The sequence below is a fragment of the Mustela lutreola genome, chromosome 3, assembly GCF_030435805.1.
Source record: "Mustela lutreola isolate mMusLut2 chromosome 3, mMusLut2.pri, whole genome shotgun sequence".
NCBI classification, from domain to species: Eukaryota; Metazoa; Chordata; class Mammalia; order Carnivora; family Mustelidae; genus Mustela; species Mustela lutreola.
Genome location: NC_081292.1, coordinates 4,796,702 through 4,823,564, shown reverse-complemented (window position 1 = coordinate 4,823,564; position 26,863 = coordinate 4,796,702). Strand labels below are relative to the sequence as shown.

General features: G+C 52.0%; 1 protein-coding gene across 1 annotated transcript in view; it reads right to left on the bottom strand.

Annotated features, from left to right (window-relative positions):
* The window catches only part of FAM135B (family with sequence similarity 135 member B), a 279,227-nt gene that overhangs the window by 79,881 nt on the left and 172,483 nt on the right, over positions 1-26,863 (bottom strand). Inside the window, exons 4-7 of the mRNA XM_059165554.1 lie at positions 17,904-18,043; positions 10,199-10,269; positions 5,701-5,874; positions 973-1,099 (exon numbers count right to left, since the gene is read on the bottom strand). Of these exons, the coding sequence (XP_059021537.1) occupies positions 973-1,099; positions 5,701-5,874; positions 10,199-10,269; positions 17,904-18,043 (512 nt within the window). The remainder of the gene's footprint in view (positions 1-972; positions 1,100-5,700; positions 5,875-10,198; positions 10,270-17,903; positions 18,044-26,863) is intronic.

Sequence of the window (26,863 nt, the reverse complement as noted above, 5' to 3'; positions counted from 1 at the left end):
ACCCCCTTTGGCAGCAGGAGGTGGGCAGGCTGAGTACGGAGTGGCCCTCCTGACGTGGATGCGCGTCACCCAACCCGCGAGGAATCTGAGTGGGAGAATGTCTGCCTGCCTTCTGGCTGGGACACCAGTGTTCTCCTGTCTGCACACTGGACCTCAGGCTGTACACTGGACCTCAGGCTGCACACTGGACCTCAGCCCACCACCGGCTCAGCTCTGCCGGGTCCCCAGCTGGCAGGGGACAGGTCTCCAACATCATGTGAGCCAATACTTCTCAACAGATCTCTTTATATTCTCACGTCGTATATACATAAATATGTCAATGTCATTGGAAATACTATAATCCATTTTTCCATCTCTCTATCTCTTGTTGGTTCCGTCTCTCCAGGGAAGCCAGACTCACACGGGCTGGTCCTTTCTGAACAGGTCCCTGATAAAAATAATCCTGTGTCGGCTCAGGAGAGATACAGGCAGCAATGCTGCGTGTGGCCAAAGACGTGCACCTCACAGAGCGTAATGATGGGTGTTGATGGGAAGGTCTGGGTGTGCATATTTGCTGAGCCCCTACTGAGTATAAGCTCTGGGCTAGGAATTTTACCTTCATGATAGCAACAGCTACACACGCCACCCTGGAAGATAATTACGTTTACATGACCTCACCCGGCGGGGGGGCAAACGGAGGCCCAGAAAAGTGAGCAAGACAGAGACGGAACCGGGGTCTGAAAGCAGTTCAAGGCCAAGGGACTTTCCAGGTTCCCACACGGTCCAAGGGAAAGCCCTCACAACACGCGTCACGGGGGACCACCCAGAAGAGATGTGTGTGGGGACCCTGGGGCCGGTGTCTGCCCCAGAGCCTGGCATTGGCGATATGTTTTACAAAAAGGCAGGAATGGATGGACAGGAGAGCAGAAGGGACACACACCACGCCTACAGAACTGAGGGTGGCCTTGAGGCCACATCCCTTGTGGACCTTACCTCCGAAGAAGTCGGCTTGCAGTATCCCGCTCCGAAGACCAGGTTTTCCAGAGAGAGGCTGGACTGCTCTGGTCCCGTGTCTGGCCCGCCTTTACCAAGCCAGGAGCCTCTTCCCGGACGGGTAAAGCTGAAAGACAGGGGGTGGAAGAGGAGAAAGACAGTGTGAAGAAAGGCGTGGGGCTATGAGCTCAGCCCCCTGGGGCCATTAGTGGGGCGTTGTGACATTAGCCATTTAGAAGTAGGTGGCCCCCTCGCCCCCAGGATGCCGACCCGAAAAGGCAGCACAATTGCCGTGAGATCCTGGGAGGTAACATGGCACACGTCCTGCTCTGTGGACGAAGGGATACCCCTGATGGCCAACCACATGCCTGCTGAGAGCTCCCAGGCCACGGGACTGGAGGGGCAGGCGGGTGGGCTCCAGGCCAGAAGGACAGGGGTTCCATCTGCTCCAGTCTGGGTCCTGCTTCTACTTCGGGGCACAGTCCGGGGTGAGCTCCTCCAGCCCTGCCCCTCCCTGAGCCTCCGTCTGTCCTCCCGTAGAGGAAGGGGCGACAACACCCCCCTCCGGCGCAGGTGCTCAAGAAATAATCCTGGAAGGATTTAGTCCAACCGACAATCTGCCTTCCTGCTTACCCTCCTGACAGGGAACGAAAGCTTCCATTATATTTCCGTTTAATTCATTTATGCAAATATGTACCAGGCGCACGCCCCGCAGCGGGCAGAACGTTAGGCGGCAGGGGGGCCGGAGGACGCAGCCGTGGCCTCTCCGCAGAGATGTTTCGGTCTAGGAGGGGCGCGGAGGGGACAGGATGAAGGGGGGCTCGGCGCAGTGAGCACAGAGAGCACTCATAAAGCCAGCTGGGCGGAGGACGACGAGCTGCAGGTGACCCGCACGGAGAAGGGCCCGGAGGTTAGAGGCCGCCAGTGAGGCTGGTGTCCCCAGGCTCCAAGCCCAGCAGAGCTCCCAGAAGCTAAATGACATGGATACGTTTTTAGCCTCTGGGTGTTTCTGAAGGTGGGAAAGGTGGGTCCCAGCACTTTCCCCAAGGGCTCTAAGGGTTCCTGAGCGTAGCCCAAAGTAGCTTCAAGGACAGCATCAGGCAAAAAGTCACGATTCCATAAATGCTCCAGCTGCTGTCCATAGTACCACAAATGCAATAAACTCTCACACCATGGTGACTGTCTACATGGCTTTTGTGGAAACACCACAAATATTAATGCATGTAACGTAATCATTACCCTGATTTGTTTGGAACTGCCGTTTAAAGCAAATGCACAGACTACAAACGGATAAAGGGAACATTGCCAAAAAACAGACAATGTGTGCGTGAGCTATGACGCTCACGACACCTTTGGGGACAGACGGCCAATGCGTAACGGGAAGGACTGGTTATTTCACTTAACGGTGGGCTTGATCAGCTTTTCCAACGGATCCGATTCCCTCCCATGAGATCCAGCTCTCCTCATGTAAGGTGCAAAAATCAGGTTCTCTTCGGGGTGTTTCAGCAAAGGCGGAAGGTCTTTTGAGGTTAAATTTTAATTGCATACCTGCTTCTTCCTGACTGGATTTCACTGATGCTGTGAAACTCACTTTTCTGGAAAAAAAAAAAAAAAACTCGAGTTCTCCCTATTTGACAGGTATTTCCCTTCGTTTTAAAGGGTTCTCTCTGTTCCCAGCCACTGTGAGTAACTAATAGAAATCCTTCCTGTAAAATCCAGAGAACAGAAGACAGTTCTATTTTTACCCCCATCCCGGGAGGAGCCAGGCTCTGGCGCGGGGTGGCTCTGTGTGCTCCTCTCGGCCGCGTCTGATTTGCAAGGAGCTCGTTCTGTCAGAAGGTTACATTTTCTACAAGGAGTTTCCAGATCCCAGGTTCTCGTTAGATAGCATCAGTGCTCCCAGCAGCAAGAGGAGGGACCCCTGCTTTTCACTGTGAACACTCAATCTCCTAGTGGGACCCTAGCGTGTCCTCCTGCCTCTACCCTGATGTCACTCCCAGCCCAGCCCACTCTGGCCACTGGAGGGATCTTCACGAAACAGGCTCTATCAAGGGAGGCTCTTGCTCAAAACCTTCACTGCCTCTCTCTTAGACAGTAAACAGATTCTCAGTTCTGTACCATGTCATTAGCTACACCGCTAAATGTCACCTTTACCCTCCCCAGTTTATTTCTCGATGTCACAATCTCTGATCCCCTGGGTCCAGCTCAAAGGCTGGTTGCTGGTCCTGGTTTCCCCAGAGCAGAACTACTTCTTCCCCACGCTTACAGTTTGCTCGGCTCAGTATGTGCTTATGAGGTGTTGGCCAGGGGGCCGAGATCAGGGCCTGCAACATGGTAGACACTGCCCGGATACGAATCCGCTAAAGGCATGGCCCAGGGTTCTCTGTGTACGATCTCATTTAATCCTCCTGAGACCCTCCTGGCATGCGCTGAGGCAGAAGCTCGGGGAACAGAAGTCATTTGCTGGAGCTGACAGGCTTCATCAGCAGGAGGCTCAGGAAAGAACCTGGGACCCTCCTGCTGCAGAGCCAACTTCGAACGCCGTCGTGCACCGAGCTCCCAACATGGGTTACACAGTGAACTGGATTGAGGTACTTAAGATATCTCTGCCTCGCCAGGCTCCAGGACTTTCAGGGTCCCGGATGCAATCTGTTCATCCCAGAACTTCTTGGCCCGGCCTTTCCAGAAACGACTAAAGCTTAGGGCGCCCACCGTGACTGAGCCTGCGTTCACCAGGTGTGGCACATGATGTGAGCTTCGTCTTGTGGTACCCGCTTCGTTTCTGTTGGGTTCAGAACCCTACTCATTTCTTCAGTTCGCTCCTTCCTTCCTCCCTCCGATTCTCCCGTTCCTATTTTGATGTTGAAACTCTTAGAGGTTAGATACCTCTCTGGGGACCCCCAGAAAGTACCTGGAGGTCCCAGACATCAGGAGTTCCGTCTCTGGGACCCAGAACAGCCTGCAGGGTGCTCTGCTTTCCCAGCCGGGCTCTCGGCTCACCTTCAGGGGTGGACCTTCGGGGCTGGCGACTCACACAGCACCGCCGGCCATCCGCCCTGCATCCCTGACAGCAGACGGATTGTGACCTCGTGTCTGCACCAAGGCCACTCTCTGCCGAGCCGCAGAGAGAGCGCACAGCTGGCGGTGGACAGCCTTGCAGGGCCTTCATACCGTCTCGTCTGCTGCTTTCTGGACTCTGTCTCCTGTGATTTCCCAAATTTGGGTCTGCTTCCGTTTGCTTCCGCCATGTTTTCTGTCAAACTCTGCTCAACGTCTGCCGTAGGATAACGCCATCCAAGTCGAGGGGCCCCCTCCATTTGATTCTGCATTCTCGGAGGGAAGCGTCTTTAGCAAGGACTCCTTGGTCTACTGGGTGGGTCCTAACACCATTCCTGGGGCACAGCAGGCCTCCAGTATAGGTGCTGAGAAGGAACGATAGTTAGTCCCATGGGCTCCCTTCCGGAGGGCTAGTTTCCATGAAGGAGCTCAATCCGTGGTGGGCAGGAGAAGGTCACACTTGTTCACGCTTGCCAGCAGGGCCAAGGGGCCAGACACTGCGCACACACAGCCCACGACGTCAGCTCTCTCCACCTCCAGTGTCCTTGGCTCCATTCACGGGCCCTAAGCTAAAAACCACCCCCCAAAGACTCTCCCCAGTTCAAAACCCAAGGCTGCTCAAGGCCCACCCTGTGCAGGGCCCCCTTTGCTCTCAGAAACTAAGCTTTTTAGTCCACTGAGCTTTTCTCTCTCCGGCCAACATTTCTTGACTTGGGAATTATTGTTGACTTGATACATAGGCACCCCGTCTACCATTCAAGGTCAGTGTCTGAATTAAACCCATCAGCAAACACAGCCCAGGAAAGAGCTCAGCCAAGAGGCCCAGGGACTGAGTGAAGGTCTCCATGGGCAGCATCTCCTGGCCATGGCACCTGGCCAGGATCCGGGTTCCTCCTTCCCTATTCACTGACCCCAACCTGGGCCTCACCCAACAGTAATCACTGGGGACTGCAGTGTCCCCCACAGGCATTTTAACTCCCAGTGCGGAGAAGCTGTCCTGAGAAGGGACCCTGGAAGGTTAGCTCTTTCCCAGGACTCCAGTCTACAAGATTCTCTCTGTGAATATCCCTTTGAACACCCGAGCAACCCATGCCCGTGAGCAGGGGTAAGGTTTCGAAGGAACCTGGCGTATGTCTGGCCATGCCAGGCACCCAACAAGGTACCAGCTCTGTTCTTCCACTTGTGGCATTTCTGAAACCTCAGGGTCCTGCTTTGGAACAAACAGCAAGCCCGGGAGGGGCCAGCAGACAGAGCCCCTGCCCCGGGCTTGGCCGCATCCTCTTCTGCGCTTGGGCCGTATGAGGGCTCCTGGCTTAGTGAAAAAAACAGTGTGTCTCAGGGACATGCGGGGACTTCTCAGCCAAGGCAACATTAGAATAAGCAAAGCCCGGCACGGGGTCCAGGTATGATTCACTGCTGGCAGGTTTTCAGCCCCTGGCTCCCTGCCCGTGCACCCCTGAGTCCAAATGCCTTCCCCCACCCCGCTCACCTCACCCCAACTCCTGAGGGAGGCCCAGAGCCTTGACAGTCAGACTGGGAGAAGCTCCTGTGGTCGGCCCGGCCAACCCCAGCCAGGCCAGAGCCCCCAGCTGCCCCGGGGATGGATGGAGCGTAACAAGAAAGGCAGAGGGGTGCCCCTGCACCTCCGGGATCATGGTCATCGCTTCCTACCTGATCAAGGGCTGCTGCAGGGCCACGAGGGCGGCGTGGATGGTCACCGAGATGACTGACAGGTGGAAGTAGTCGAACATGACGGGGACCTGGTGGTGCAGACCCCTCCAGGCGTGGAAGTGTAGGCCGAGTGTGCGGCTGCTGATCAAGGGGGCCCCCGCCACGTCCCTCAGCCTGGAAGGCAAGCGAGTGCATGCACCTGAGTGACGGCGGGCCGGCCCGGCTGTCACTCACACAGGTCTGCATGACAGCCTCTCCCCGGGCCCACCACCACGCGCACATCATCTTAGTCAATCCCTACAATCACCCTGTCTAGTAGAAATCATTTCTCCTGTGATTGGCAGATGAAGAAACCCCATGTCCAAGAAGAAAAAGAAGTCAGGAGGCATCACACAGCTATTTCTCTCTCTCGGCAGCCCAGGGGCTCCAAGGCGTGGACACCAAGCCCCCTGCCAGGCCAGTGATGGAGACACACTCAGACCCTTCCCAGGGCTCATCTCAACACAGAAGCCCTCCATGGTCTCCCTCCCCCACTATTCCCCTCCCTCTCCCACTGCTCCTCTCCCTCCCCCACTGCTCCTCCCCCTCCCCCCACATGCAGGAAAGCACTTCCTTTCTAAGTTTGTGCTCTCTACTAGATCTCTAGCTCCTAAGGCCAGGAAATGTGACTAATCAGCCTTTCTATCCCCAACACCTAGCATCTTATCCTGCACACTATAGAAGCTGGCCCAGTGTTTGCTTACTAAAGAGAATAACTGGCCAAAAGAGTGTATGAGTCCCTAAGCATACCGATTAAATAGTCTGACCACTTTTATCATGGATTCCTCAACCTTTGCTCTAGCATTTTGTCCTTGGTGCCTGTCTGATTCCCAAGAGACGAACTGGCTGGTAGGCAAGGTCCAACAGAGCCTCTGGTGACAAAAATAGAGTTGCTTCTTCTCTAAATAAAATTCCTCCAGTGCTAATCTCAAGCTCTGGAAACTAATCCCTCAGGTTCTCCAAGTTTCTCTGAGCCAGAGCACTTGGGAAGCCTGGATGGACATGAGTAGAGCAGAAGCTCAGAGAAAAACTTCTGCTTCCTCCACAGATGGGGAAATGAGACACAGAGAGAGCAAGGGCAGCAAACTTCCAGGACCTGCCCCAAGGTTGCTTCCTGGAATCTTTGCTGCTTATGCCTTGTGTGCAAAAGAAAGCCAAACACCCAAATCACAGCAGCCCCGTGTGACTCCATGAATAGACCACAAACAGGGCCTCCTCTCTTCCCCAGGAGAAGCATGGTTTGGAAGGGGCCAGGAGGATCCCTCCTGAGCCTCTGAAAGTCATTAATGTTTATAGTCACTTTGATTCTGAGAACACTGTACTGTGGCTTTACCATGAACGGAATCCATTGCTTTTCCCTTAACCCACATGATGATCCTGTGAGGTCTTTCCCAGCATCATTACGTCTACAGACAAGGAAGTAAAGCCAGCATGAGTGAACCGCCTGCTGCCAGGTCCTAAGGCAGAACCAGAATGCCAGACCCACTTTCATCGGACCACGCAGTCCGTTCTGTACTACCGGACTGTATTGGAATCCATTCATACACAGGCTTGTGGGAATCCCAGAGATATTCTTAGGCTAGAACAATAGAGGGGAAGTACATGTCAGGGTAGTGAAGGTGTCAGACACGTGAAAAAAGAATTTAAGTCACATTAATCGGAGTAAAGACCTCAGAATAAAGGAGGTGATAGCTGTTTTGTGCTCTAAAATGTGGCTAGAACCAATCAATGGAGATAAAAATCAGTCCATAGTGGTTTCAGTGTAGAAAGGACGGAGGTAAACTGGAGAGCACGGAGCGGAGAGTGTCTGCATTTATATAAAGGAACTTAAAAAAATAAAATAAAAAGCCCAAAACATAGAGAAAGAGCCCTGATATTTAATTGGAGATGAAGAGATGACTTTATCAAAAAGTCTTGTTTACCTGATCTTAAAGGGTCAAGCTGACTGAGAATTTCTCTAAGTGGTTGCACGGACTAAAATCCAGGGGAACGGAGGGAAGGCACACAAAAAGGACTTGTTGCTTAAATAAAGAAGAATCTCCTCATAGGCAGAATTGCCCAGGGACAGAATGGGATCTGATGGGCAGGAGTGAGTTCCCTGTTCCTTCACAGGCGTACACTCGTGAACCTTCACAGTGCAGTAGGTGCGAGCCCGAGGGAAGACGAGAGCAGGCTGATCTTGACTTTGGGGATGGGATAACCGTCTTTTGGGGGGTTGGGGTGCTGTCCTGCGCCCTGTAGGATCTTCATTGGCATCCAGGAACTCTATCCATCACGTTCAAGTAGCAGCACCCTGTGCGTAACAACCAAAAATGTCTCCAGATGTTGCCCAAATGTCCCTGGGGACAGAATTGCCCTGCCCATAGTGAACCACTGGAGGAGATGGGGGTCATGAGACCTTCGAAATCCCTTAGACTGTACACAGTGCTTCTCCAACTGGTCTCCACTCTGGTCTACATGGTTCTAACGAAGCCTCTGCCTGGGTCATGTTTCAAAGTCTAATATGTGTCCCCAGGATGTGCTACAGACACTGTCTCATCCTTAAACCCAATTTATGAAAATGAAAAAATATGGCATTAGAAATTTCGCCAGCCTCTTGCTTCCTGTTCCTCTTAGCTAATCTTATAGTCCATGAAGCTCCCCTGTTCTGATTGTGATTAAGTGCTCTGTGTTGCTGAGAGGAAGGGACATAGGGAACCCTCGACCCTTGTGCATCTAGGAAGCCACAAGGAGGAAGAAGACATGGATTAGGCTGGCCACACACTTGAGATGTTGTCTCTGTTAATCTTCATAACAGACTCATGAGGAACCAATTGTATAATAATGTCCATTTCATAAATGAGGCTGCTGAGATGTAGGAACGTTCTGAGACTTGACCAGCATCTTGTGGTTGATGAGCACAGAGTGTGAGATGTTGAATTTCATGTGCTTTGTGTCCCTTTCTGTTAAGCACTCTTTTGATGGCAAGATGGTCTCAATTCCTGGGTCTACCATGGCTATCATTCAGGCTGCTTGGTGGGATGCAGGACTTCTAGGCTGAGGGGTAGGATTCTCTGACGACTTAGAAATGTCTACCATGGAGTGACAGATGGGTGTTTCTGAAGGAAGCAGGCATGGGAAGAGAATACCGGTGGACGAATAAGGTGCATGAAAGACAGAAATCACAGATGTCTGAAGGGACAGAGGACACCAGAGCCAAGAGCTTCACTTCTGAGTCTCTAGGTTAGGAAGAAAGCCAGTCTCCTACAGGGGCTCTGAGTTCAGTATGGCTCTAGAACAATAAACCATGGGGATGCTGTGAGGAGAATAAGATCTCCCAAGCATCCACCATCCCACGAAGAGATAAGAAGCAGGTATGAGGGAAATGCACGGCCAGAAGGGCTGGGTCCAGACAAGAAGGAGCATCTGTGCTATTAAGCCCAGACCCCATGGCAGGACCATGGACAGATACTCCTGACGCCCAGGACACCAGATGTGACCATCTACACATCAGCAGATGTCCATTCTCAAGGTGTGGAAACATCGGATCACCGACGTCTCAAGATCCCCAAGGAATGTATAGGGATACCCCAAGAGCAACTAAATCTGCCTTGCATGACCCCTGCCCACCCCCCCTCATCCCCGCCATCTCCTTCCTCCTTACTGCACTTGACCCTGCAAGGTCCATACACCCCAGCTGGGAAGGAGGCAGAAACAAGTAGGAAGCCGCCCGCTGTCCCTCCTCTGCACCAGGAGCTTCCTGACCTGAGCTGGCCTGGGGCTGGGAGTGGTGGGGTACAGGCGGGGACGAGGGCAAAGAAGAGGTCAGAAACCGGATGAGAGGTTGCAGTTTTGCTAATACCCTTGACTGGACTTATGATCCCAGAAACAGGGACCATCCCCTTCTGACCTCACAGAACCTACGGCTGACAGCTCGCCCGAGCAGGAGAGGAGGCCCCAGCACAGGCCGAGAAGGAAGCAGTTCCCGGAAGAAAAGCCGCTGTCTCCTGCTTGTTTACTCAGCAGGTTACCCATAAATGGATTTTCAATTTTCAGAGAGTTGAAACATAATAGCGGACATTTAGTACAAAGACGCAGAATCCCGGCCGAATCTCCCTGGATTCAGAGGGAGCCTTGAGACTTGCTGCTTCAGAGTATGGTCATTCATTTAAAGACCTAATGAAAATAATATTGCACTGAAGACGAATGGAGGTGTCAGCGACGAGATGGCGCCAGATAATGAAGGCAAGCGGGCCGGCTGTTTTCTGTGCACGCAGCACGCGAGCGACCGGCTTAAAATGCACGGACACCCCAGCCCCGTGACTCAGTGGGCTGTGGCAATGGAGGCAACTCTAGCTGCTCAGGAACCAAGTTTCTGAGCCATGTTCTAAGACTCAGGGCCAGGAGGTGCCCCAGGGACAGGGAAGGGCCAGAGGGAGGAAACCGCAGGCCCACCGTTCAGGACGTCAGGGACACTCACTGCTGCTCACTGTCCGTAAAGTGCAGATCCACCTTGAGCTGAAAATCGACCTCACTTAGCGCCTCCTCCACCTGCAAGAGAAAGCACAGAGGAGTTAAGGGTCAGATCTGGTCCAGATCAAAAATGTGGCTGGTCGGTTTCTCACAGTTTAAGACAAGCCTCTCTCCACAAGGTTAATTTCACTCCATTTGTAAAGCGGAATTCCCATGCACATTCCGTGGAATCCCAGATGAGGGGAGATCTGTGTGTATTCCCAGGAAAACAGAAGGAAGAGACTTACGTAGTCAAAGGTAGGGGGTCAGTCAATGTGCAAAAAAAAAAAAAAAATAGTTAAATAAGTTTGCTTTAAGTCTGCTCTATCACAGGACTTTAGAGAACTTTATTTCCCCAACGGATCTGATCTGGTATCCTTTCAGGCAGGAGGGAAGTGTTCCGTGACATCTGCTCTGGGAAGTGGGCATAGCTGTGAACTTGCCCACAGGAAACCCCATTTGGCTAGTGATGGGACGCTGGTGCAGGTGACAGTGTCTCTGCCTTTAGGCACGCCCGCCTGCTGGGCACCACTGTCCAGGTGTCCAGAGAAGGCTGTTGACGTTCAGGACAGTGAAGTCACTCTCCAAGGTGGCTCAGCTTCCTGAGAAAGCAGAGCTTTTGTTTTTGTCTTGAGGTCTGTTACACTCAACCGTTGACACTTTGGGACAGTTTGGCATTTCCACAGCTGCTTTCCTTTGTACCTTTTCCTGTTTTCATCAATCCGCAAAGGGATGTATTGGTTCTACCTGCCAGCTTCCCACAGACACCTAAAAGCTGGCACCCCTCATTCTTCTTTTCCCAAACTGAACACCCTCCCGCCACCTCCAGGAAGACTGCTTGCCAAAAACCAGATCCCCCTGCTCCTCCTGCTCCGTGGAGAAACCCAGGTAAGCACTGTGCTCCTGGACCAGAACTCCGGCTCCTCCCCATGCCCGACTGGCCGAAGCTCTTCGTCCCTGAAACCCCGCAAAATGCTGGTTTCTAATTTCTCTCTCAGCATTTGATGCTGCCTATGACAATTGCTTCAGGTTTCTAACCTGGAAGCCAGTGAGCCAGATTGTATCCACAGACACATTTTGTTCAGTCTGCACAAAGCTGCAAGTTGCAACTCACAAATTGCAAACATTCAAAAATCAGGCAACTTCACATTTCTATCACAAGTCTCCAGCTTCTATTAAAAAACAAAAAACAAAAAAAATCCCTGGATCTGGCAGCACAGGGCTGCCATCTAGAAGCCCGGTTTGGATCAGGCTCCCCGCATTCACGGAGAGTCCCCAACTGGCCTGTGGCCAACCCCCCCTGGCCATTTCCTTGCCTCGTGTCCTGTTAATCAGTTACCATTAAGAGAGAGAGTAGTCTTAATTCATTCTCGATCCCCAGCTCCTGGAACAGAGCCTGCCACATAGAAAGTATCCGTGTATCCTGAGGAATGAATAAAGCTCTTCTCCACCCGCACTCCTTTTGGGTTTTGTTTCTTTGCAAATGTTCTTGTCCCACAGGGGCGGACGTCTCTTACCCAAAGGCATCTCTGGAAACACGTTCCTGGTTAAGCATAGCTCAGCAGAGACATATGGATGGAATTTATCTTTAGGTCCCCAGGGTTTTAAAATTTGTTCAAAAAAAAAGCTTTTAAAAGTTAACATTTTGCTGGATCCAAGTGCTATGAATAACTTCCGCTTCTAGCTTTGTTTTGCATAATCGCAAACCCTGCTTCGTACACACAACCCAAGCAACGGAGCCTCTTGCCACCCGTTCCTAGGAAGTGAGATTGGCAAAGGAAGGCTGCCTAACCACCTCCTGAGCACGCCAGCTAGCAACGATTCACTGTGAGCTCCAGTTTTAAACTTGCTGCAAATCCTCTGGAACCAGGAGAGGAATCCCGGGCCAGGATGAGCTGTGGCTAGATTGAGCCTGGTTACGACTTTACTGATGTCTCAATAATTTAATTCCAGGAGGCTCCAGAATGAAGCTGACCACCGAATTCGCCCTTGGCTGTTGGCTGCCCTCCCCTCCCTCCAAACACACACACTCATGCATGGGCACATGGAGAAGGTTACACACACGCACACATTTGCACATGCACACATGCACCAACACTTGTGTGTGTGCCCTTCCATTGCTCTGCCCGACGTGGTTAAAGATATCACCTCCCTTTCGAGTCAATGTCTAGCACCAGCAAGCCATGTGGTGTAGCTCTGGACATAGTCACAGAAGCTAGTATTTGCAGAGGAGCTCCTGGGAGCTCCACTGTCCATTGTATCTTATTCAACGTGGACAAAATCGTGAATTCAGAAATACTGTCTTCATTCCCAAATGAGGACCTTGAGGGTCAGTATAGTAGCGAGCTCCCGATTCGGCTCTCCCAAGGCCAACTGGTGAGTGAGGCCCATGGACCAGATTCGGTCAAGGGCTCATCTGCTTCTTTGGCCTTTTTGCACGGTGCCATCTGAGTTGCTGGGTTATGCGCTCTCTCCCCGGCTGGTTTTGACGCTCCTCGTAATGTGACTCTCGCATCTTCTCCTCCATTGTCAGTGTCTCTCCTGAGCCACAGCACAGCCCGGTGGGAAGGTAGGTAAGAGTGGAAGTCAGTCTACCTGGGTGCCATTCTTGGCTCTGCCCTGGGCCAATGAACCTCTCTAACTTGGTTTTCTGATCTGGAAGATGACGGTAAGTATGACCTTTATTCTTAGACAGCACTGCTGTCGTGTGACTAAGAAAATGAACAAAGAGGACTGAACTCAGTGTATGAACAAAGACCATGCTCAACAAATACTAGTTATTGTTATTTCTGAATTCCTAGGGGACTGACCCCACCCTCCTAGGACCACCCCCCCACCACCACCAACTCCACAACAAGGCCTGCATAATGCTCGTAAACACAGATGTCCTGGTCAGGCTGCCTGGGTTCAAACCCCACCTCTACCACTTCCGAGCGGCATGACTTCGCTCCAGCTACTAACTCTCTCTACATCTCTGTATCCTCATCTGTAAGACACATCACAGGACTGTAGTGATGATTCGGTGAGCTCTCCCAAGCAAAACACTCAGCATAACATCACACAACACACATCTTAGAAATGCAAGGCGGTATTTATGTTAAGATCCTGGGGTGTTATCATGACTCAACCTGAATTCCTACCACTCCCCAAAACGAAACGGGTCTTCTTCTAACTACCCTGGACTTTCCATGGACCCCAAGCCCATTTTCTGGCCAAAATACAGTCAACGCCCATCGACCTTCCTTGACTACAGGATGTGCCATGTCGCTTATGCTTAACCTGAGCCCAGGTCTATGGGCTGCGCTCGGCTGAAACACAGCTTCCTCTCTCCACCCATCCCCATCGTGGCTGCCTTTGCTGTGGTGCCTTCCAGCATGCAAGGACCAGAGCTCTGCCCCCATGCTCTGGAGCACTGGACCCACTTTCTATATTTCCAATCCTAGCTCTCCTCCTCCTGACTCCTGAGGGAGCCTCAGAACAGGTTATCTATGGTGGTCAGTGATGCCCGTGCTATGTGTTGAGTCTTTAATGCTCCTGTCCAGCCTCGCACCTGTGCTGCCTCCTACCCCACCAGAAATGATGTTTCTTCCCCAGGTCTGCCGTCCACCTCACTGTTTCTCCCTGCCCTCGATATGCTACCTGTGGTCTCAAAAGCCCTTCATGGCCTCCTGTGGAAATTCCACACATCCCTTAAAGATTCACAAGTCTGAATCAACTCCCTCTGCCTGGCTCACTAGGTCTGGGACAGGCTCAAGAATCTGCATTGTGAACAAGCACGCCAGGTTTCTGTGGTGTGGTTAAAAGAAGGGGTCACACTTCGAGAGATGCTTTCCTTTTTAACTCTATAAACATGCAAGCTTATCGAGAAAGACTTTTTGGTGTAATCTGCTCCTCCTCCTTCTCAGGGCACCAAGCATCTTGCTGTTGAGAACAGCCTTCCTTGCCTGGGCTGCTGGGAAGCTCAGCGCTGCCTGCAGCTGCCGTTAGCAATGCCCAACACCTTGTTGTTGTACTTTGGTCTATGACATTCATCCCAGGCTTCCAGGCTTTTCCGCCCCCTTATCATGTTTTTCCTCTACTCTGGCTAACTCTGTTGTTGGTGGTGTTCTCCCACTTACTATTCTGTGCATTTGTCAGCCTTCGCGAGTTCCCGGAGTGATTACACAGAGGGTATGCAAGTAAAACCGTCATCCTACTTTCACACTCACGCTTTGCAACTGTCATGGAAACAGTCTATCCTAAGCCTTAAGCTGGGATGGCTTCTGCCCATGGCCGCGTCTTGCACTGACCCGTGCCCTCACAGTGCAGACACAATCTTCGTGTCTACATTTTCCATAGCATGGGCAACCGTATGCTTGACGTGTAGCTATCAGATGAGTGTCCGCTGTCCACAGTGACGGGCTGTGTGCATGCGGGAACACGAGCTCTGGCCAAGTGGCTACAGGCAGTGTTTTGGTTGTCAAACACAGGTAGTCACTGAAAAAGAGCTAATGCCTCTATGCTCGATACACAGCGTTTATGTACCTCTCTTCCTAACTTTAACTGTCCCTGACTTGGGTGGCATTGTTTGCCGCTGTCTGGAGTACCCCAAGGCTGCAACAAATTACTGGCTTATAGAGATGCGTGACTCGATAGAGGAAGGAAGCAATGTGCATCGTCACAAGGACTCCCCATTCAACCTCAAAACCGAGGCTTGTTACCACCTCACATGAGCTGAACTTGGACGTGGAGAAAGGCTACAAACTGCCGGGGTGGCAGCACGTCTTAAATTCAGATGACAGACGACAAACACACCCAAGCAATGTCCAAACCCAGCCTCCCAACGTAGCTGCTGCCCAGAAGGGCTCGGAGGTCAACATGGTGAATGACGATGGTCCACGAGAGGTAAACCGGTGTTCTCTTGGGAGAATTTGGGTAAGACACGTGTGGACGCACAGACTCGTCTGGAGACCTTGACGCTCAAAATAACCTCCGCGCTCTCTTCCTAAACTGGGCAGGAAGGAAGCAGAGGACGCTCTCAAGATGAAGACTATGTGCAGTTCAGGAAAGTGCTGACTCACAAGGGGGTGGGGAGGGTGTATGGGAGCCAGAGACGAGGGCCGGGGCGTCAGGGCTGGTCACTGCAGGACATCCGGACCACCCCAGGCCAGCAGACACATTCAGAGGGAGTGGTTGTCGGAACTGGGGAGAAAGCTACGTGGAGTGAGCCCCCTGTCCTGAGCTGAGGCCTTGGCTAAACGTTTAACAACCGAGTCTCAGAAGGAAAGTTAAAAACCCTGATTGGCAGCATTGTCGATTTCTCTGGTACAAATATTTCCACCACAACCGATTTCCAGCTGAACGGGATGTCGCTGAATGTGGAGGTGGAAAGAGACGTGTACCCCTGGCTGTCACAGGCCGGGCTCCCGCACACAGGACGAGCAGCCCTCTCGGACCCAGCACGGAAGGAGCCCACTCTCCCACCTTCCCTCCAGTCACCGCCAGGCCTCTCACAAGCTGAGCCCAAACAGACCAGAAGGTAAGGATTCTCCGGGGCAATGCATGCAGTCGGCTCCGGGGTCCAAAGCGGGCGGGGAAGGTGCGGGCAGGGCACCAGCCGTCAGGGGACAGTGGGCCCAGCTCACGGGAGCTGCTTTGGGTCTCCGGGTTGTCAGTTACAGACAAAGCGTTCAAGGTCACTGTGAGGGCACAAGGGAGACGAGGCTCAGCGTGACTGAAGGCTAATAGGCCCTGGACAGGCCGGCTTCTGCTTGGAGAGAAGGGGGTTCCAAAGGCCCTAAAAAGAGGAATTCCAAATTGAATCTGTTCATTCACCAAGTCATCTGCTCACGCCTGCTGGCTGTCTCCGACCGAGTCCGATGGCAGGCCCCGGTGTTGCAGAGACAGAGAGGAGACCGCAGCCCTGAGAAGCTCACCGACTGGGAGGGGGTGAGGGGCAGAGTCTAAGAGAAACATTGTGCCCTTCCACCTCTCAGACCAAATCCGTGGCTCCCCACCAGCAGGGATAAGCCCCCTCTTCCCTCCCACGCGCCGGCAGCACTAGGTCTGGCCCCAACCACCTCTCCAGCTTCACCTCCTGCTCCTTCCCTCCACTCACGGTGCAAGTCACCTTGGCTTTACTGCTTTTGCTGGGACACATCAACCTCATTCCCACCTCACGGCCTTTGTCCTTGCTGTGCGCCCCCCCCCCCCCAGGGATGCCGTCTCCCCGAGCACCTAGCCTGCCCAGCTCCTCTGCACTGGGATCTCACTCAAGGCTGACGCCTCCTGCCTGTCCCTTGTCCTCCAGGAAATAAGCGTCATCTCGTGTGAAGGTTGTAGTGTAGGAGCAGGAGCTCCAGGTGATCAGGAAGCAGGAGCCTTGCAGAGTCGCCCTGCCAAGCACTCTCTTCTGCGCTGGTCCAGCGGTAGCCCCACAGGCCCTCCAACGGGGGTGCCAACTCCCAATCTCAGGCCCTTGTGGGTGCTCCTTACAGACGAGGAAGCCGAGCGGCGGGCACTGCAAGGCTCAGGGACAGGGTGACACACGGTTTACTTCACTTCACTGTAACGTGCTCATCGAACAGTAAAATACAAGCCCCAAGACACCAGGGATATTTTCTTATTCTAGCTTTAGTCCCTAACAGGTGCTAGTCAGTACTGAGTCCATCTCTGAGGGACAGATAGATGATACATGAATGAAGAATGAGGGACAGGTTTTCATCTCCGGCCACATAACAGGACCTGGTCACCACCTAGACCATGAAAGACGTGGACAGAAAACCACGGGCAGGAGGAAGATGTCACCTGGCCAGCAGGGCCCGCTCCACACACTGAGGGAATGTAAGTGGGGGACATGCCTCTAATCCGACTTTCCTAAAATGGGAAGGACCTCCACGTCCTTCAAGGTCTTCTAGCAAAAAGTGAGTAGCCGGGCTGTGGGGAAGGGGAGTGGAGGTGGAACTGGGCAAGCGGGTGCAATGGCTCAGACTTCAGATATTTCTTCAAAATACGTTAATCTGAGGAATACAGAATTTTTGATCAAGTTTCCTACCAGCAGGATGAGATCCCCGAGGTCTATGGGCTTTTTCTCATGCTGCTCACCCCCACTGCATGGGGTGCCCTTTCTGCTTCCCTCCATCCGAGGGACTCTGAGTTTGTGCGTCTCGAAGCCAGCTCCTTGCCGGGACCATCGGTGCCCCCCACAGGGCTCATCTCTCCATCCTGGGGGCCCTTTGTTTGTTTGAACACTCAGCCAGCGTTGTGCACGTCACCCACCAGGGCACTGCTCTCTATCCCTGTGTCCAATCCCTCGAGGGTAGAGTTCTTGCCACCTTTCCTGCCGCTTTGTCCCCCAGCCAAGGGCTCCACACAGAGCCCCACACAATGCAGAGACCCAGTGGGTGTCTGCTGACTGACTCCTCGCCGGAGCCCCAGAACCAACAAACAAACGGGCACATGAAGAATGAACAAAAGCGTCAGTCAGGAAGCTGATGGAAACTGCTCGGAACATGGCAGGAGGAAGCATATGGATAAAAGAAAAAGTACAAAAAGCATAAATGAGTAAGTGCGTGGGTTCTCTAAAGTCATGAATCCTGTCGGACTTTAGAGCCAATCTATGGCTTCTCCACTTCCCGTTTTCCCAGCAATGGAGACAAAAGCCCTCGTGGCTGGCAGCAGATCGCGTGACTTACCCTTTCTCCATCTAAGAGCAAATGAGCCCGGAAGAGCACGGCGTCATTTATGGAGACCTCTTCGTTCCTGTACAAGATCTGAAAGACCCTGCTGTGCACGGCGTTCTCATGGGCGTAGGCTGAGTGCAGGCTGCTGCTGTCTGCAAGACAAGAAGGAGGAAGAGCCGGTGAGCTCCAGGTCCGTCCTGTGCCTGCGGCCTCCTCCAATGTCAGTCCAGCTCAAAGACAGCAACGGCTCCCAAACACATCGTGGTGTCCAAACATGAAAACCACAGAAGAACAGCATCGCACCCTATAAAGACTGCTGTTGCGGGAACTAGCCTGTCATCTCAGAAGTACCTTATTGATCCCTTACAGACCACATGATCTGATCTTGTCGTGCAGTGCTCCTTGTTTGGAAATCAGTGCCCACTCAGTCTCTCACCTGCTCACATGTCCCCTCCTCTGTGAGGCTTTCCACAATCCTCCTCTCCTGTAATCAGGGAGGAAGCGAAGAACAGAGAAATAAAGACAAAAACTTCTTTTCCTTCTCCAAGGACCTCCTGTGCCCTCAGAATCTCTTTCCTGAAAATGTTGTTCACATAACATGTATGATGGGGAGAACACTGTGTCTTGAGTTTCAGGTTAAGTGAATTCTAATGGTACTAGACATCAAGTCTTTAAAGGACCTTGTTCAACTCTTCTGTCTTCCAAAGCATTCCAAGTATACCCTAATCCCTAAACCCTGTCTGCACACTGAGTTCAACTTCAGAGAGACGCGTCTGTCTCATGAGGACGAGAGACTTGTCTGCATCTGCTGACCAGAGTTATGGAAAGCAAACAGGTGAATTTCTCAGAACCACTTGACACCTAAACCGCACACTAGGGAAAATATAAAAAAAAAAAAAAACATTCTCACATAAATAATGCTAATGTTTCTATAATATAAGGCAACGGTTACCTATTCATAAAATGGCCCACTGTGAGGTACTTTGCAGCTTCCAACATGAGTTCATGCACGTTACATTTTCTTAATCCTTCCAGGAAATTGCTAGGGAAGATTTTACTACAGATGAAGAGAACCACGGCTCAATAGAAAAGAGGCAGGAGTCTTGGTATTTGTATGTGATGAGGCATCGTGAGAATTTATCCTCACGTCTATTTAACAACCAAGAAATCCCAGGTGAAGGAACAAAATGTACCCATCTCCTAGCAAAAAGGTTGATCCTCTATAAATCACTACAGAAAGAAATGGCATGTTTGCAAAGAAAGCCCAGAAAATAACAGGAAAAATCAGTGTGGTTGCACAGCAAAGAAAAACAGCTCAAGTGCCTTGTGCATTGTCCTCAGATGCCTCGAAGAATCCTGGGGAGCCGGGAACAAAGGGTCTCTCTCAGCCCCCAGTGCAGAGTGACACCAAGCTAACACCTGCCTTGAGGCTTCAGCAGAGGGAAGAAAAACAAGTGAAGCCCCAGGTCGTTACCAAGGCTGCTCAGATGTGTCTGCTCTAATTTGCACTTCGTCAAGAAGGAAAGAGAATCGCCAGGCTAATGCAGACCTATTTAGACCTGCTGGATTCAAATTGATGTGGCTTTTAAGTAGAAGTGATCCTTGTGTGCAAATGCCTTTCTTTGCTGCACCAGCCCTTTCTCTATCACTGTCAAGGCCTAGTGGATCTATCAGCCCGCCGGACACCACACCGTGGCCGAGGACGGATGGGGTAACGACTCTGAAGGTCAGAGCAGCACGGAGCCATCTAGTACCAGGAGGGACAGCCAGCAAAACAGTTCAATCACCGGCCTTTTTGGGCAAGTGACATCACCCCTTGTAACCACAGCTTTCTGCATGAAAAATGGGCATATCCACCCCGACCTCCTGGGATCCGTACTGACATAAAAAGCATAAAATAAATCAAGCTCCTAAGACCAGGCACATACTGAGTGTACAATATGTTGTGGGATGACTCTGTGCTTAGGAAAAGGTCTGAGCAGTTTCTGCTGAATACAGGTCCACCGGCTACATTTTCTTTTTTAAGATTTTAAAAATTTATTTTAGATGAGAGAGAGAGAGAGAGAGAGAGAGAGCCTGCACACACGGGAGCAGGAGAAGGAGCAAAGAAAGAGAGAGAATCTCAAGCAGATTCGCCACTGACCACAGAGCCTGACGTGGGGTTCGATCTCATGACCCCGAGATCACGACCTGAGCCAACATCGAGTCGGATGCCCAACCGATGAGCCACCCAGGCGCCGCTCACTGGCTGTATTTCTATGGCAGATTAGACTCCTCTGACTTTGAGCAGACTGACAAACTAGACCACAGGACTCCACGATTTCACAGATCGCCAAATCCCAAAGTGCCCCTGTGAGGCCCCGCATGAGGCATTTCTCATGCCCTATGGGACTTCCTGTGTCGTTTTCTTCTGACTAGTAAGTAGGGCATAAAGCAGTGGTCTTCTTACAAGGGCAGGCTCGCTGACCACGAACACCCTCCAGAACTGTGGGCATCACAGAGACAACGCCTGCCTCCTTCATCCCCACGGGCAATCTTCCCTCAACCGTGGCAATGCGCACGCTGATACCTCACCCATTATCTTGGCTCCCTCTTCCTGACATTCTGAAGGAAATGGGGCTTTCTTCTCCTTGGCAAGTCCCCTTCCTGGAATTTCTAGGACCGGCTCTTCAGCTCATTTCATGGAGCTCTCCTGAGGGCACTTATTCTGGATCACCGTCCTTGTATGGGTCAGGCGCAGGACACCCAGAGACGAGGAACGTGCATGTTCTCACCACCCTAGGAGACCTTGGGGACATCCAGGATGCTGCCCTTTCTTTGTTGTGGGGTCAGGAGCCACAGGTCTCTTTAGAATGCTTTTACTTATTTGGTAACTGGGGTTCCACTCATGGGGCCCAATCAGAAAGCATAGAGTCGAGTCTCCCCAAATATCTGCTTCTGTGTGTCTCAGGGCTGGTACCATGCGTAAGTATGTGAAAGGACAGCTGGAAATTTAAGGGCAAATGAAGTAGTGGCAAGAAGTTGGGGGACGGAAGAAAAAGGAATGGAGAGGAAGAGAGGAGGGGTAGGAGGAAGATACTAGGACAGAGGCAGGGGATTCTTCTACAGCTCCACCAATCCACGAGTGAGTTGCAAGCTGCTTAACAGGAATTCCAGGCCAGAAGGCAAGAGTAAAAAGACTTTTAGGTTCTGCTGAGTTCCCTCTTTCTCACACACACACACACACACACACACACACCACATAATGAGTGGTACCAACAATCTGCATATCTACATTATCTCTAAATGTCTACAACCTGGAGGAGGACCTTCCCGCTGCCGGTCGCCACGCCCCCACCCCAGCCCCAGAGGCCTCTGTGAGTGCAGACTACACAGTGTAGGTGCTGTTCGCCTGCGATGGACGCCCTGCGCTGGAGTGCGAGCCTGCAGCACTCCTGTGGGCATTGACTCCACTCCGATTCCAAGATCATGGCCATGGCTCTGCCGGCACAGAGGGGCTCCCTGGAGAATCAGGTTTGTGCTCAACACTGAAAACTCTGGGGAGACTCCTTCCAACCCTCCAGGCCTGGAAGCAGCTGGGTGAGATGTGGACTGTTGACCGAAGAAGATGCTGAGAAGCTATCACTGAATTTCTTCAGACTGAGGCTGTATTCCAATGTGAGGGCCCGCCAGTACATCAGAGCTCACAGGAGTGGAAAAGCCAAGTTAGACTAAGAGCCACTCAAGGCCAGGACCTCCTTTCTCTCTTGCTCGCTCTCTAATAAATAAAATCTTTAGTGGGGGGTGGGGGCGCCTGGGTGGCTCAGTTAGTTAAGCGTCTGCCTTCGGCTCAGGTCATGAGCTCCTGGGATGGAGCCCCAAGTCCAGCTCTCTGCTCAGCAGGGAGCCTGATTTTCCCTCTCCTTTCCGCCCTGCTGGTGTGCTCTCTCCCACTCTCCCTATGTCAAATAAATAAATAAAATCGGCCCTCCTGCAGTACTGCAAACTTCCTTTCTCAGTTTGCCCCCCAACCCATACTTTCTCACTATATGGCCTCGGGCCACCCGTTAAATTTGAGCTTGCAGAAGGCAAGGGTCCTGCCCTGCCTAAATTCCACAATGAATCGGAGCCTCAGAAGAGATGAGTAGAGGAGGTTTAACTGTCAAATCCTCCCAACCGGAGCAGATTTCCTAATAAGACGAAGGTGATCATCATTCTTGATGCCAGGTGGTTCTCAGGCTATTTCTAGGCAGCACAGAAAGTCACCTTGAAGCTACACTTTTTTTTTTTTTTTCCTAATCGTTTCAAAGAATAAGCAGAAAAGAAAAACACCTTGAAGCAGATGTGCACCGTTTCTCGAGAGAATGGCCAGAGTGACTTACTGCATCCCTCCAGTGTTTTCTGGCTGGTAGGACCAGGGCACACTTACTGCGAAGCTACAGAGGGATGACATGTCCTTCTTTGATTCCATCCAAGCTGCTACACCCCTTGGAAATGCTTGTGACAAGAGTACAAGTGAAACAATCCACACAGGGAAGGCATCACCCCTGGGAGCCAACAGCCAAGGCCCTGATGACTCGGGAATTTGCAAGTGGGGAGCCCCACTGGATGCGCAGACGTCACCCAACCAAAGACGTGTTAACGTACCGTATGGATAAGGCACTACCGTTTCCGGGGACTAACGGTGGCTTGAGGAAAGCTGGGCTCAAGGATGGCGACTCCGGCTGTTCACAATGGCCCAAGGGTTCATGAGTAGAAGGGCTGGTCTGGTTCCATTGTGAGCTAGAAAGTTCTGTGCATCCATCTGATTCAGCACAAAGGTTGTGCTTTGAATAGCAATGGCTGAGCGTGTAAATGTCACCTAAAAAGTGACCATTGGAAGTCCTGAGGCAGGGCCCCCAAGCCTTCTGCAGATGACCGGACCAGCAAGGGGCTCACCGCTGAGGCTACAGAATTCCTGGAACTCGAAAGGACCCTTCCACAGAGCACCCGTATCCCATGTGAAGCCCCAGTAGCAAGAGACGGATCGGCCCCAGGTCCTTCCCAGCCTGGCTTTCAAAACAGGATTGCGTGTCACTGAGTAACCTGCAGCTCCTCAGCCAGTCAGGATCGCAAGTCACCGAGTAACCCGCAGCTCCTCAGCCAGTGTGAGACGGGGGAAGCGGGTTAGTGGGTTAGCATTTCGGCTAACAAGGCGCTTACATACAAAAGCACTGCTGTGGGATATCTGGAGAGACGCGGACGTACGTGTACCGTCAGTGTTTGAAGCACATCATATTGCCAACCTCAATAAAAGGCTATGTTGCAGCTGGCATTTGTGTTGCTGTTTGAAAAGATAAAAAGGTTTCCCTGACTTTCTACTTAAAATGTGGGATGCCTATGGAATATTGAATAATTTGCTTTAATAAACAAGGATACGAGTTTATGCCTTACCCATAATCCCAGATTAAGTTTTTTTTGTGGCTTTTGCTTAAAACATGTTCACGTAGCCATTAAATTCTTATTAATCATCAGCTATGTGTCAGGTCCTATGCAAGACAGTGGAATTCAGAAATGGACAATCAGAGTCCCTTTTGGGGTGCATCCAACTCGCGCATCTGTCCTTGGATGGGCATGGACAGGGCAGGACATGGGCAACCCCTTTGTTCACTTCCTTGGACCTCTCCTGTCTGAATGCATTTCTCATCTCTCCAGACACACTGCATTACTTACAACATCTTAGATGGCCTACTCAACCTATCTGAACTGAGCTCCAAGTTACGTACAACAAACTGGGTTTAAGCCAGACCTTGTTATTTATTAACTCCATGGCTTGGAAGCATCACTTCTCCATAAACTATAATAAATACAGAATTGCTCACGCATTGCAAATTGCTCCAGAGACACTAGCCTGGGATTGGCTTGAGCTCTGGCTACCTTCTATCCCTCATCTCACTTGACCTTGGGTGTGAGAGGCTTCATTTGGCTCCAGAGAAAGCTGATGATCACAGGTTAAGTTGCATCTTCAGCATCAAATACAGTAAACGGTACATCAGGGACTCTGAATCTTGAGCTTTTGCCGCATCCTTTCATTCCTAAGTTTGTTTATCACTCATGGGCCATATGTCCGTATGGTGGACATAACACCAGTCCCTGGTGATGCTACAGCAATGGCAAAGAATGTTCTCCAACATTTAGTCCAATATTTCCCAACTTTGTTCTATCCTCACTGGACTCACATCACTCCATCCCTTGGGTTTTGCAGAAGTGATGCCCTAGAATGACGGAGGGTTGGGCTGTGCATACTATAGTCACTCAGATACGCACAGAAGCCATCCGTGATGTCATTACTAATGAGTGCAGGGGCAGGGGGAAGGGGGGTTCGATCAGAAGTTTCTGATGCCAGCAATAGTTCCTGCACCCAGGATATGGGACTCCTAGCTGACTCCGCACAAAGAATCAAGTTATGTAGCAGACACCAAGGCCTGGCAGAAATCCATGTTTACAGAAAATAAACCAAAGAAGGCAAAAACAAACAAACAAACAAAAACCATCATTTAACCTGCTGGAAATGAACAAGGGCTGCCACTACAATTCAGCAGTGAGCTTTCTCCCATCCACTCGGAGCAGGCTTAATTACTTAATTATAAACATGGCGACCTACCTATTAGAGGGAGCCCGGTAAGACCAGCACTTGGTAACACTCTGTTAGCCAATCACAGGCAGGGCTATGTAATCTCAAAGGTAAAAAGCCAGCACATCACCTCTAACAGACTCCAGGGACCCAGCTGGCTTCCCACAGATCTGTCCTAACCACCAGCCAACTATGGCCGAGCCCAGTACACAGCCTCCTGCCTCTGCAAGGACAAGAAACGGATTTGAGTGAAACGCCATGTGTTTGCCCTGGGCTCTGCTATCTGCCAACTGTGTTCCTACAAGCAAGGAACTTCCTTGTGTGTGAGCCTCAGTTTCCTACCCTGTGAACTGGGGATGAGAGAGCTCCTGATCCAGGGCTGCAGGGATTGAACAAGAGGACCCGTGAGGGCAGCCAGCCTGGGGGAGGGGAGGGGCCGGGGAGGGGTAACATCTTGCAGGTGTGGCTACGTGGACAGCGGTGTGTCGCAGAGGTGACTGTAGGAAGGACTCACAACAGAATTCTACCAGTTGCTAGTAAAACTTTCAGGGGAAGTTCAAGGGGGATCTTCAAGTGCCCCCAGCTCTGGGGAGAGAGCAGGCTTGGACCAGGGCAGGGGCATGGCTTGCAAGAATGGAGGAATACGGAGAATCTCCTTTTTCTCACTGAGAGATTTGGGGTGACTTTTAACGCCCCCAGCCTCAGTTCTGAGGGAAAAACAACAATAACTATGGGTTTTTACTGCTGGCCACCTTGCTTCCGCCTCGATCCCATGGCGTGTCTCCTCCTGCACCTCCCCCATCTCTGCACTGCAGACCCCCGTCAGGGTCTTGAACCCATGCCTTTCCTCCTTTACAGGCTCTTCTCTCTCCCCAAGGGGCCCTAGCCACCCCAGCACTGTATGCACCACTCACACGCTGAAAGCCCTCCACTGGGTGACACCAGCCCCATCTCTCTCCTGCATGGCCGTGCACGGTCCCTCGGCCCCGAGACATTACTCCTTCGATGTCGGATACACACCCTAAACTAAACTTACACGCCCAAGACAGAACCTCTGCTTTTGTTTCCTGGATGTGCCTCTCCCCCTGCGGTTACCCACAGCAGAACCACGCTTCCTGGTCACCTTCAATTCGTCCCCCTCACCCCTTAGCCAGTCATCTGGAATCCTGCAAATTCACATTCAAAATGTGGTTCTGATTAATCTAATCCTTTCTCTGTTGTTTTAGGATTTTCTCTCAATATTGAACACGCTCCTACTATTACCACGCTTGGGTCTGTTAATATAAAATACAAGCCGGGCACCATCACCCCTCGTGGCACTCAGAATAAAACCCGCGTCCTCCGTGATCGGTGCGGATGCTGCGTCAAGGTGAGGTCTGAGCACAGAGCCAGCTCTGCGTGAGGTGTCCCGGCCCCGCAAATATTTATAGAATGCATGGCTGCCCAAAGCTCCCAGTGACCCAATCCTTAAGACTTTGGCAGCGGCATTTCATAAACATTTGTGGAAGCGGGCTGAACCTCAGCTCAAGCAGCTCGTTCCCGAGGCTGGCTGTTTCCTGCTACACCTCACGATGGCCCGACCCCCCCCCCCCCCCCCACCGATTCACGTCCCCTGCGAGCAGCAGGCGCTAAGTTAGCCTGAAAGGCACAATGTGGGGTTTTCTGAGAAGGGTGTAAGGGCCCGTCTTGGAATCCTGAAACCCATTCTGTTCGTAAGTCATCAGAAGACAGCAAATGGGAGACAAAGAGCCCTGTTTATGTGATTCAGGCTTTTCTGAGCCATCTGCCCCAGCCATATGCTTCCCAAGGAGAATGAAGAACGGCCACAATTGGAGCTAATCGGGATATTTGTGGGAGCTGCCGTGACCATGCCCAGGTCCAGTGATGGGCCCCTGTTCCCAGGAGGACAGAACCACTGCCCAGTCCACAGTGACCTTGGCCTTAATGGGAAGCCACAGCACGCAGGAGGCAGGTATGACTTGCCACAAGAGCAGGGACCCCACCTCCCAGGGTCAGCGCTGAGTCGCTGAGAGCAGGTGGCCACTCTGCCCTCTCCTTCCACAGGGATGGAGGGTCCCTCCAGAGGGAGAGCCAGCTCGGCTGCCCGGGGCTGAGCTACGACTGACCAGTCCAGTAAGATCAGCAGCCTCAGCCCCCTCCTGCCTCCAAGGGCTGCCCCAACCCTGCCCCAGCCTGAGCCATGAATCAGCCTTTCCCTCACAGGACATTCTCGCCTGGACCCTGCCCTCCGCTACCTCACTTTGCCCCACTGGACTCCTCCATCCTGCTCATTAGGGCACACGCCTGGGCCGTGCCTGTGACCGGGTGAGGGAACCGGATATTCTGAGTCCGTGAGCGCAGGTGCCCGCTCATCGGAATC